Raw genomic sequence first — 13,097 nt, 5'->3', positions numbered from 1 at the left:
GTCTGTTAGAGAAATAAAAGGCCACAGATTCTTTAATTTGGAAGGAATTTTAAAAAGCATTTCACCCAATTTCCCCTTCTGTTGAGCAGTCCCAACAGATGGTCATCTAGCTTTTGAACACTGATCAGTAAGGATAGCTTTACAAGGCAGCCCACTGTACTGGTAACAACTTGGGTTATTTGAAAGGACCAGAGAAATAAAGGGCTTCATGCTGACACACAGTGAGTTAATGAGAAGCTGGAAATAGTCCTCTGTGTTCTGCCTCCATCGTGTAGAATCCATCATCAGAGGTTCTTAAATGTTGTCTTGGAAGCCAGGAGCAACCCCAGCCTCATTTTGGTAGTTTATCACCCGATCTTTGCAATTTCTTCCTCTTTCCCTAATTTCTCTTCTGTAATGATTACAGCAAGAAAACTACCATCCAACTGACACATGAACAAACAGCTGATCCTAAGCCACAAAGTGGGGCCTCTCCAGCTGGTGAAAATAATGACGTTTGCAGGTAAGGGTGGAGAAGGCAATGGCACCCCACTCCAGTACTCTCGCCTGGAAAATCCCATGGACGGAGGACCCTGGTAGGCTGCAGTCTATGGGGTCGCTAAGAGTCGGACACAGCTGAGAGACTTCACTTTGACTTTTCACTTTCATGCATTGGAGAAGGAAATAGTAACCCACTTCAGTATTCTTGCCTGGAGAATCCGAGGGATGGGGGAGCCTGGTGGGCTGCCATCTATGGGGTCGCACAGAGTCGGACACGACTGAAGCAACTTAGCAGCAGCAGCAGGTTAGGGGCTGCCATTCCTGGAAGATTTCTTGTCATTGCATCCCCCTTCCCGTCACCTGCCAGAGTGTCGTTACCTTAATCTATTATTGAACTGCTGCAATTAAATCATCCAAAAAGCAGTTGTTAAGGAATAATTGCTTTTTCTTCCCACTCCAGGGGGCATCCACCCTGGATGGACAGATGGCCCATCTGCTGGGGGTTGATCTGGCCTGTTACCTATCAACACATCTGCTCAGACACAGATGGCTGTGGGGTGGCCGGTCATGTGACTTTCCTGTTTAGACAGTGTCAGGAGCTCCTGGGATTCCGTACAGTGAAGCTTAGAAGGGCCTCCTACCTTGACATGCATCCCCAAATGCAATGTCTACTGTTCTGCCAGGGTTAGCTAGTTGTGTTGCCTGGCTCCTAAAGTGCTTGGTCACTCTTTGTCTGAGCTTTGCTCATACAGCTTTCTCTCCCTGTGTGTTACAGGCACACAGCTGAGGAGCAGACTGAAGCCCAGGGAGGTCAAGGGGCGCCTTGCTGGAGCTGCCAGTGCCTCAGCCCCAACCCAAGTGGCTCTGCCTCCACTCTGCTGCTCCTTCACCACCTGGCATTTAGTTCTCATCAGTACTAAGAACGTGCCACTGTCAGGTGCCTGGCTGGCGGTGAGATGAGCGTGGGCGGATCCTGACTAGGGCATCGTGGGAGTGTGTCTTCCTGGTCAGAGGTGACCCTCTTCCTCTTGGCATCCCCAGGCATTGGGAAGACCTCCACCCTGGTCACGTATGCTGAGAAGTGGTCTCAGAGCAGATTTCCACACATGACCTTCAACAAGAACATCACCAGGTAGCCGGAGCTCATCTTCCCAAGCCACGTCATCTGTAAGACATTCCACTCCGAGGCCTGCAATCACATCGAGCTCAAGTGAGCTTCCTGGTGCCGCTGTCACCGTCACATCCGGTCACTGCTTTTCACAGAAGAGAACTTAGTGCCTAACCTCCCTTTATAGGCAGGGAATATAACAAAAGATTTAGTGATTTATACTTTTACCCCAGAGAGATACATTGTCACCCAGGGAGGCAGGCTCGTGTGTCTGGAGTTTAGGCACGGGTCAGATGACGTGTCTGCAGTCCCGGGCACCAATGGCCTGGTTGACCCGTTCAGATCAGACTCTCCTTGGAAGCAGGAGGGGAAAGGACAAGGCTAACAGGCATTAGACCCAGGCTCCTGGGGCCTCTGAGCTGTGTTCCCTGGGATAGGAAGGCTTCAGGGAGCGTCAAGGTCCCCCTGGGGCCTACTGGAGTCCTGTCTACACTGTGGAAGAGTGGTATCTGTTGTGAGCCACTTTGTCTCCTGGGTTATTAGATGTGGATTTTGGAAAGCTGAATGGAGCCCTTTCTAGTCCCATGCGGCCTGGAAGCACTCAACCCTTTAAGCCTTTTTCCTCACCTGGATGAACCACTGCCAGGGACCTGTGGTGTCATCAGAGAGATGGGGGCAGGGCCTGGGGGACACAAGTCCTACGTGGCCAGGAAGGCCCACCCTGTGCCCTCAGGACGTGCCTTCCAGATATCAGTTGAGAAAGAAGCTGAATCTCTTCAAGTCAACCCCCTTCATGGTCAACTGTCTCCTTGCTGAAGGGAAGGGCGGCTTCATTAGGGCCACACTCGTGTATAACACTCTGGAGGCCTTCTTCACCTCAGCCTATGAGGAGCTGATGATCGACCATGTGCCCATCTGGTGCAAGAATAGCCAGGGGCAGCAAGTCATGGTGGAACAGAGCAAAAAGCTGGCTGAGCCACTCAGTGCCCCTGGAGTCTGGGCTTGGGAGGATAAAGGCGTGACCTCGGGCCCAAATCTAAATTTTTGATATTAGGGGGAGGCTAGGTTTTAAGTGAGCTGGATGTGGGGCTGGATTAGGATGTCCATGCAAAAATGTACAGCCAGCAGCAGAGGGTCAGGGCTGGAGGGACTCGTTGGTCAGGGACAGTGGGATGAGAGTGGGTGAGACGCGGCTGTGCAGGATGGAGCAGGGACAGAAGCTCGTACAGGTCAGGGCCTGACGGAGACAGGAAAGGAAACAGAGAAAAGCCCAGAAGCAGGTTGTTGGAGGTGACAGGAAACCAGCTTCCGGAAGGCGGGAGTGATCGCTCATTGAACTGAAAGCATCAGGAACAGGAGCGCCGAAGGACATCACCTAAATTGGCAGGCCAGGTGCAGGGCCGGGTGGGGACAGAGGACCCAGCTCAGGGCATCACCCACCACAGTACAGACAGGGGAGCCGGGTGCCCCTGATAGAAACTCTGGTTCCTTCAGCTGCACGGATTTCATAGTCTTGTATTCATTCCTATGACTTTGTCTATTCTGGATCTGAACATTTTTCCTTTTAATCTGATTTGGTAAAAAATGGTTTTAAAAGTAATAGAATCAATTGGGGAGGATTTGAGAGACTTGTCTAAAATGCAGAAGTCAGTAAATGAGAAACAGGAGACTTTAAATGATACAGAAGACATTTTCAAAATTTTGTGAATTCTCTGTGTAAGTAGAAAATATCATGATGCATCAGAAAGATGTAACGAAAGAAAAACTGCTGACACAGCTTCCATTCTGGTTGGAAACTGACACTGAGGGTTTCCAGTATGCTTCCTGCGAGCCAGAAGATCCTGGGTCTCACTCCTTGCCATCAGGGGAAAGTTTGTGTCCCTGAACTCAGTGGCTTCCCTCTGCAGCCCTGGAGTGAGGGACTGGTTGCCTGTGGGTGCTGAAGACATTTTGCTAACTGCTCTCTGTACATTACATTGTTTTATCCTTACAGTAACCCTGTGAAAAAGTGAACTTGTCTGTTTGACACATGGAAACACCGATGCTTAAAGAGGTAAAGCAGGCCTACAGCAGGGAAGGTGGCAGAGTTGAGATCTGAACCCACCATCTGAATCACCATGTTTTCTGTTTATCCCCTGGGCTAAAACTTGTAGGAATAAACAAACGGACAGAACCAAACCGTTTCTCTATCTTGTGCTTTTCGAGGAGCAGTCTGGCCACATCCATGTGGCCACACTGAATGGCGGCCATGAAGAGCGTGAAGCTATACCTGTCTCTGCAGTCCGGTTCATACTGGCATCTGGAGCCCAGACCAAAGCAACAGCTGAGAACAGTCACTGCTTCAAACCTGACAGCACTGACTCTGGGTGCCCCAGGACTGTAATCTAAAGAACACCAGTATCTACGTCTTTTCTTTGGCCTATTGTTGTTCCTTCGCTCAGTCGTGTCCGACTCTGCGACCCCATGGACTGCAGCATGCCAGGTCTCTCTGTCCCTCACCATTTCCCAGAGTGCCCAAGTTCATGGTCATTCAGTCGATGATGCCATCCAACCATCTCATCCTCTGCTGCCCTCTTTTCCTTTTACCTTCAATCTTTCCCAGAATCAGGGTCTTTTCCAATGAGTTGACTGTTCTCATCAGGTGGCCGAAGTATTGGAGCTTTGCCATTAACCTTTTCAATTTCAGACCCCAGGCCTGAGACTGACTTCTTTATCTTTGTGTTAGGGAGGGAGGGGTAATAGTACCCACCTCTGAGGGGTTGTGATGGTTCATTATTCCTTCAGCAAGTATTTATGAAGTGCCTGTTTAGCACTGTTCTAGACACTGAAGATAAAGCAGCAGAGTCCTTGCTGTCAGAGTCTAAGACCTAGTGCGGGCAACAGCAAATACAGATATACTGATGACAAACACATTCGTGGAAAGTGCTACTCTAAGAAGAGTGTAAGTCAGGACAGTTGAAAAGTGACAGTGAGAGGGCCTGAAGGTTTCAAGTTAGCATTCAGAGAAGGCACAGACCTTAAGTAAATGGGAGTTTGCCATGTGGATTTGACAACTCATATACATGTCACCCATTTCCTGGGGGGCCCCTGTAGCAGCATGGAGGCAGTGATGCTGGAGCTGGGTGAGTGGGTGGCCGAGGCCAAGTCAGGTAGGGCCCTTGACCCATTTCGTGCTTTTCAGTTTTATTTTCATTGAGGTAGGGACCCACTGAAGTATTCTGAGCACACAAGTGACAGAACTGAATCTAGCGTTTTTAAAAGAGCTTTGTGGCCACTGAATTAAGTAGACAGAAGTGAGGCAAGAGACCATTTAGGCTATTAAAATAATCCACCCTCCTCTAAAAGTAGGAAATTTCCTAGCGGTTCAGTGGTTAAGACTCCAAGCTTCCACTGCAGGGGACATAGGTCTGATCCCTGGTCAGAGAACTAGGGTCCTGCATGCCATGTAGCCCAGCAAAAAAATGAAAAAATAAAGTAATACAGGTGAGGTATGATGGCAATTTGGCCCATGGTGGAGGCAGTGAGAAATGGTCTACCCTGGATAGATTTTGAAAGGGGAGCTGACCAGGCTTGGTGATAGACCTACTATGTCATGAGCAGGGAGGAATCAAGTAGAATCCCAAGGTTTTGGCCTGAGAAACTGCAAGCATCGTGGACTTAGCATCCTGGAGGTGGGAAAGGTTATGGATGGAGTTGGGGCGGGAGAAGAGCTGAGAGCTCAGCTTTGAACATAATTTTAAGTGCCTATAGGATATCAGGGAGAAGGCAATGGCACCCCATTCCAGTACTCTTGCCTGGAAAATCCCATGGATGGAGAAGCCTGGTAGTGTGCAGTCCATGGGGTTGCTAAGAGTAGGACACCACTGAGCAACTTCACTTTCACTTTCACTTTCATGCATTGGAGAAGGAAATGGCAACCCACTCCAGTATTCTTGCCTGGAGAATCCCGGGGACGGGGGAGCCTGGTGGGCTGCCGTCTATGGGGTCGCACAGAGTCGAACACGACTGAAGCGACTTAGCAGCAGCAGCAGCAGCAGCAGCAGCAGCAGCAGAGAGAATAAGTGAGACAAGGAGAGTGGGGTTCAATGAAGAGGTGTGGACTAGAAATATTAGTGTAGGTGTCACTATTGTGGGGTGACACTGGATAAGATCAGAGCCTGGAAAAGATTACTTATACTTGAACTGTGAACCAAGAGTTGAGGACTAGATGGGCTAGGCCTGATACCAAGACTCACTAACCCTTACTCTATTTTTCTAGTCCTCCCTTCCTAGCTTTTTTGTCTATTGATTGAAAAGAATTTAGTGAGTGATGAAAAAAATTGTAAAGTGTAAAAATTGTTTTACACTTTAGTTTCTGGGTTCCCAGTCTGTCAGTATATGCTTCTACATTATTTTAAAGAATTCACCAAAAGTATGTTTGGACAAATATGAATGCTGGTTGTGATATTTAGTAATATGGTCAGTGAAATTCTTTTTGCAGTTTCTAAGTGTCATTAGGAAGCCAATATAAGGCGCTATTGAATTTCTAAAGACAGTTCTAATTAATTTTAAATCATCAGTTGGCAGTAGTTTTCACTAGCACAAATTTTGAAATTACAAGTTACTTTGTAACATGGTTGTAGCTCATTTGTACGAAAACTGAGCGATTAACACTAACTAAACGCCATATTAAAGAGAGTCAAAGTTATAAAACTACTTTCTTTTGTGTTTTTAGGATCCGTTGAATTGTTACTTTGTGTTTCACAACTGGGAATTTGTGAACGGATTCTTCCCTCATCGACTAGTTCTAATTGCTTTATAAAAAATCTAATACTGGTTTTTTAGCAGCTCGGTTTTCATGTTTGGCCCAAAAGAAAAAAATATATACATGTGTATTTCAAATTAACAAACCTACCTGATCTCATATTTTTTAAAGGCCTTGTGGGAAAATTTAATAGTTGTAAATCATTATTAGGACAGACTTGTGATGTCACCTTTCCCTTTTCGTTGTGTAAACCCTTAAAAGACCCTTTCGGGGGTTTCTACTCTTGAGGGAAGTCAGAGAGCCTGGGACGGGAGGGAGGGTCCGTTTCGGGCAGCTAAGCTGGGCGGGAAGCCGGGAGCCCGGGCTCGGACCTAGCTCGACCCCTACGCAGCGCAGCTCCACCGCCCCGCCGCGGCGTCACGCCCGGACAGTGACGCCCGCCATGGCGTCGTCTGCCCGACTCTAAGATGGCTACAGGCACCGGGAGGGGGCGGGCCTGGGGGGGCGGGGCGGGTTGGCCGCCTCCCGACGCTCATTGGCCAGCTCTGACCGGCTGTGGGCGGGCCCGCCGGCCGGCAGGGACGTCAGGGCGGCGGGCTCGCGGCGGCGGCTGCGGCGGCGGCGGCGGCTCCCCTTGGCGGTGGCTCCCCTCGGCGGCGGCGGGCGGCGCGGGCGAGACTGGCCGTGCTGGCCACGGAATGAGGAAGCGGACCGAGCCTGTCGCCCTGGAGCATGAACGCCGTGCCGCCTCGGGCTCGCCCTCCGCCGGCCCGGCCGCCGCGGCGCTGGACGCCGACTGCCGCTTGAAGCAGAACCTGTGCCTGGCGGGCCCGGGGCCGGCCGAGCCGCGCTGCGCCGCGGACGCGGGCATGAAGCGGGCGCTGGGCAGGTGAGGGGCGGCGGGGGCGGCCGGGGGCCCGCGCCCCTTCGGAGCTGCCCGCCCGCGCGCCCCGCCGGCCTCTCCGAGCCGGTCCATCCCTGGATGCCTCCCCGAGCGGGCCTGCGGGCCCCCGCCTCTGGCGCCCGGCTGGAGAGCGCCTCCCTATGAGGATGGGGGGCCCCTGGATGCCCGGCGGGGCCGGGAAGCGCGCGCGCGGCGCGGACCCAGCGTCCCTCCTGCGGGGTGGGCAGCTCACCGGCGCCCGCGGGGCCTCTGGGGACGGTGGAGGGTCCACAGTGTGCAGGCGCGGGGGTGCGCCGCCTTCTCGGGGAGGCTGAGGGCTCGGCCGGGTGCGGGGTCGCGGGGCGCTGCGCCCTCGAATGCAGAGGGCAGGTGGATGCCCGGCGATCGCGAGCCACTGGCTTCTGGTGTGTGAAATGTGTCCACCCGAGTCTGCCCCTTGGCAAGCGCTGTCCGGTCCGGAAGATGTTTTCGGCCTCCCTTTGGGGAGATGAACGCGTTGACGTTGAATTCATCTCACAGTTGAGAGAGGAGCGTGTTTCACGCGGGCTGGACCCTCCCCTAGGCTGGTGTCTATTATCTGGCTGTTCGTGGAACTTATCACTCATGACAGTTTTGAAGTCTTAATGTTTCTTGGTGACTGAAAAAGTTAGTATGTAATGTTCTCAGATATTGTAGCAAGAGTCACTACTTTTGGGATCCCCTGGAATGCCCTTAATTGACACAGACCTTTGCAGTGTAAAATATTTATCCAGAGAGCCCCTAAAAATGTTACCTTCATTGCCTAAAAGATCACGAAGTTAAACTATATACACATCTCAGTCAGTGGTTCCCCTTCCTGCTGGAAGTCCAAGGATCGACAGAATTTTTGTTTTTGTGTAAAACTATCTAGCAACTGATCAGCATCTCTTGTGAAGATAATCTCTTTTGTGGAAAGGTTTATGTGCATTAAAAATGCACAGTTGGCTTTAATGCACTTTTATTAACAGATTTGACATAACACTTAGGTTGTAAGCTCTTCCTTTGAAGAAGACAAATTGTGATGCACAGTAATGTTTGGGGAAGCAATCTCCCTTGAAAGATCTACTGTATTAAAAGAGTCTGATTATTTTTATTTTTGAGTTGAGGACAAAGAGAGACATTCTAGTGGTGCCACTTCCTTTGAATAAACAAAAGGCTGTTACTGAAATAAAAAGAAAAGCAGAGGGCCGGAAGGGCAAATCTGTGAGTTACCCCATGGTTCCTTCCCTATTGCCTGAAACGTTCCCCTGGACTTTCTCCTCCTGAGTTTTCTCCTTCAGCCTGGTCTCTGCTCAGCTGTCACCTCTTCAGAGAGGCCTTCCCAGACTAGCACATCCGAAATAGCCATTGGGCCCCCACCGGCCCCTTTCTGTTTTCTTTTTTCTTCATCCCCCTTAATTGCCTGCACACTTGACTGGCTTTGTGCATAGTCTCCCACAGGAGAATGGAAGCCCTGTGAGAGCAGGGACATTGTTCTTGGGGCCTCTGTCTTCAGAGGCACATCTTAGGTGGGAGAAAATATTTTGTTGAATGAATATCCAGAATAGATTCCTAGAAGTGGAATTGCTGAGCCTAGGGGTGTATGCTGATGACTGAAAGTGCCCTCCCAAGAACTTGTACGATTGGTACACCCTCCACTAGTGTCAGTCTCCTCGCCCAAATATTGAATCTTACCAGATATTTTGATCTTCTTCTACTTGGTTGCTGAAAATTGAAATCTGATTTGTAACTTTAATTTGCCTTTCTTAGTGGTTAGGTGGCAGTTTTTGTATGTTTTTGTAAGCCTATTATACATCTTTGGGATTATTTACATCTTGAACCATCTTTGTTTGTGTCCCCTTGCACATTTCTTTTAACTTTCTATTGTGCACATTTTCAATAGACACAAGTAGGGGAGTCAGTATAATGAACCTCCCTGAGCCCGTCCCTTCATTTCAATAGTTTTCCATGTTTTGCCAGTCTTGAATCATCTCTTCCTCCTCTCCTCCATTTTTGATATGGTGGGGAGACTAGACTGTTCTAAAACAACTGATTTTGTCCATAAGTATTTTCACAGTGTATCTTGAACAAATAAGGATTTTGAAATATAAACAACACCAATACTATTATTGAATTGTATCAAAACTAACAATTTATTATTTGTAATTAATTTAACATTACTTAGTATCCTGTCAGGGCTTCCCAAGTGGTGCAGTGGTAAAGAATCTGCCTGCCAATGAAGGAAACAAAGAGATGTGGGTGGGGAAGATCCCCTGGGGTAGGAAATGGCAACCTGCTCCAGTATTCCTGCCTAGAAAATTCCATGGACAAAAGGAGCCTGGAAAGCTGCGGTACATGGGGTTGCAAAGAGACACGACCGAGCAACTGAGCGTGAGTCTACATATGCATTTCCTTGTCTTGTGTGTTAGTCGCTCAGTTGTGCCCGACTCTTTGCAACCCCATGGACTGCAATCCACCAGGTTCCTCTGTCCATGAGATTTTCCAGGCAAGGATACTGGAGTGGGTTGCCATTTCCTTCTCCAGGGGATCTTCCCAACCCAGGGATCGAACCCAGGTCTCCTGCACTGCAGGCAGATTCTTTACCAACTGAGCTACAAGGGAAGCCCATTTCCTTGTCTTAGAAATGTTTGTTTTAAGTCAGTTTTAAAATCCTGTACATTTCTTAAGTGTATTCCTAGTTAATCTCTTGTTGTTATTTTCTTATATTACACATTGTTACTAGTTGTATTTATTAATTCTGTATCTAGCAACTTACATACTCTTAGTTTCAAGTAGTTTTTGCAGTTCCTGAATTTTCCAGGTATACTATCATATCAGCTGCAAATTAATAATCATTTTGTTTTCTACTTTTATGTCTTTTGTTTCTCTTTTTTGATTACATTGTATTTCCAGAACAAGGTTGAATAATAGGGGTGATACTGAGTATCCTTATCTTATCCTGACTTTAAGGAGAATTCTTTTAGTGTTTATGCCAAGTTAGTTATTTTACTAAGGGGTGTGTTGCTGCTGATTTGTCTTTTTTTTAAAGATCAAAAATGGTTGTTGAATTATATTAAATGCTGTTTTAGCATCTGTGAAATGATCATATGAATTTCGTCTCTTGACCTGTTAATATGCTGAGTCGTAGTAATAGATCTCATGTTATTGAGTCATCATTTTATATTATTGAATCATCAATAATAACTCTTATTGTGTAGACAGATTCTATTTATTACTAGGGAATTTTACACCATTATTAGTATGACTAGTTTGTAATTTTCTTTTTTTAATGCTGTCTTTGCCAAGTGGTTTTAGTGTTTTTTATAGCTTTATTAAAAGTTATCTCTTTCTCTTCATTAGCCAGTTTAAATATTGTACTTTTGAAATGATCTCTTTCTTTAAATTGTGGTAGAATTCACCTGTAAAACTTCCTGAGCATGGTGCTTTTTTAGAATACAGCATTTTATAACTGTCATAGTTTCTTAGATTTGCAGTCTCTTTCTGGGCTCAGTTTTGGTGATTTATATGCCTATAGAAAACCATCTGTTACATCTAGTTTTCCTCTAGACTTGGGGCTCTTCCCCAGTCTTGTTTGCTATTTTAGGTATTTATATGCCCTCACCTCTTTTTTCTTGCTCTAGCACATGTGTGCACACACAGAAAAATTTGGATTTTCTCCTGAATAAAAAAATATTTTGTGTGTATTTTTCTGGGAGCCCAGGATGGTGCTGAGGCTGTGGAGAAGTGGAGAAAGCATTCTCTCTCTGAAGAGGGCAGCAAGAGCTGCTTTCTTTCCTGTGACTGCCCAGCAAGAATGTGGCTCCAGGGCATCCAGATCTTCCAGTCTTTCCTGAAGAGTAGCTGGGTGTGTGTCCATGACCTCTTAACTTTTTAGAAACTTTTTAGACTAATTTATATAAAGACAACCACCTCAGAGATAAAACCAGGTTTTTTTGGGTTTTTTTTTTTGGATTGATGTATAGTTGGTTTGCAATGTGTTTTATATATATATGTATTCTTTTTCAGATTCTTTTCCCTTCTAGGTTATTACAAAATATTGAGTGTAGCTCCCTTTGGGTTTGTTTTGGACTAAGTTGGACTAAAGGGTCATTTTGGAAGGCATCTGGCTTACAGGTTAGCCCTGCACTCTATGAAAGGAGGGACTGGGTACTGCTTTTGCTTTGCACATGTCTGTTACGAGGAGGCAAATGAGGGATTCTGTGGGCCTTTGATCTTCTCTTCTGTAATCCTGGAGTTCTTGGCACTATTCAGTAAAGGCATCCAGACTCAAGACGAGTGCTCAGTTGTGTCTGACTCTTTGTGATCCCATGGTCTGTAGCCCGCCAGGCTCCTTTGTCCAGGGGATTCTCCAGGTAAGAGTACTGGAGTGGGTTGCCATTTCCTCCTCCAGGGGAATCTTCCCGACCCAGGGATCAAACCTGCGGCTCTTATGTCTCCTGGATTGGCAGGTGGGTTCTTTACCACTAGTGCCATCTGGGAAGCCCGGTGAGATGTATAGGTCTGTGTGTAAGTGAACTAGACTGTCCTCCCACTGCCAACTCAGAGGCCAAATCTGCCAGATAGTCAAGATCAGTGGACTGCCTGGGAGGTTTAATATCTGATGACCTTTGTGTGTAAATACAGAAGAATGCAGGCATCACCCTTGGTTCCTCCTTGACCCAAAAGAAGGAACTTCATGCAGGGTTGCAGAAGGCTTTACTGAAACCCAGAAAGCCCCGTGGTTCATCTTCCTGAGGGTGAATAGGGAGCTCACCAGACAAGCCTCTCTGCCTGGTATCTCTTTCTTTACATATGGAGATAAAAGTGCTCTCAGAGCTAGCTTTTGTACTTAAAGTCTACTTTTCTCCACCTTCTCCTCCTCCCGCTGCCCAGAGTAGAGTCTGTTCTGGACCGTGACAAGCAGCCAGGGAGGCTACATTATGGTGCTTCAAGTGGGGCTCCCAACTGAGGCCCTCTCTTCCCAGTTGTGGTTTATCTTAGCAGGGACACATTCCAGCCCTGGAACGCAGTTCAGTTCAGTTCAGTTCAGTCGCTCAGTCATGTCCGACTCTTCACGACCCCATGAATCGCAAAACGCCAGGCCTCCCCTGTCCATCACCATTTCCGGGAGTTCACTCAGACTCACGTCCATCGAGTCCGTGATGCCATCCATCCATCTCATCCTTGGTCATCCCCTTCTCCTCCTGCTCCCAATCCCTCCTAGCATTAGAGTTTTTTCCAATGAGTCAACTCTTCGCAGGAGGTGGCCAAAGTACTGGAGCTTCAGCTTTAGCATCATTCCTTCCAAAGAAATCCCAGGGTTGATCTCCTTCAGAATGGACTGGTTGGATCTCCTTGCAGTCCAAGGGACCCTCAAGAGTCTTCTCCAACACCACGGTTCAAAAGCATCAATTCTTCGGCGCTCAGCCTTCTTCACAGTCCAACTCTCACATCCATACATGACCACTGGGAAAACAATAGCCTTGACTAGACGGACCTTAGTCGGCAAAGTAATGTCTCTGCTTTTGAATATACTATCTAGGTTGGTCATAACTTTTCTTCCAAGGTTAAGCGTCTTTTAATTTCATGGCTGCAATCACCATCTGCAGTGATTTTGGAGCCCCCCAAAATTAAGTCTGACACTGTTTCCACTGTTTCCCCATCTATTTCCCATGAAGTGATGGGACCAGATGCCATGATCTTCTTTTTCTGAATGTTGAGCTTTAAGCCAACTTTTTCACTCTCCTCTTTCACTTTCATCAAGAGGCTTTTTAGCTCCTCTTCACTTTCTGCCGTAAGGGTGGTGTCATCTGCATATCTGAGGTTATTGATATTTCTCCCGGCAATCTTGATTCCAGCTTGTG

The 13,097-nt window shown here is 47.6% G+C and overlaps 1 protein-coding gene across 1 annotated transcript in view; it reads left to right on the top strand.

Annotated features, from left to right (window-relative positions):
- Window positions 1-7,030: 7,030 nt before the first annotated feature.
- Window positions 7,031-13,097, top strand: part of ABHD12 (abhydrolase domain containing 12, lysophospholipase) — a 52,944-nt gene continuing 46,877 nt past the window's right edge. Inside the window, exon 1 of the mRNA XM_068987446.1 lies at window positions 7,031-7,221. Coding sequence (XP_068843547.1) covers window positions 7,031-7,221 — 191 coding nt within the window. The remainder of the gene's footprint in view (window positions 7,222-13,097) is intronic.

This window comes from Capricornis sumatraensis, chromosome 15 (genome assembly GCF_032405125.1).
Source record: "Capricornis sumatraensis isolate serow.1 chromosome 15, serow.2, whole genome shotgun sequence".
Lineage (NCBI taxonomy): Eukaryota > Metazoa > Chordata > Mammalia > Artiodactyla > Bovidae > Capricornis > Capricornis sumatraensis.
The sequence above is the reverse complement of the archived record's forward strand: the minus strand, read 5'-3'. Positions and strand labels throughout refer to the sequence as shown.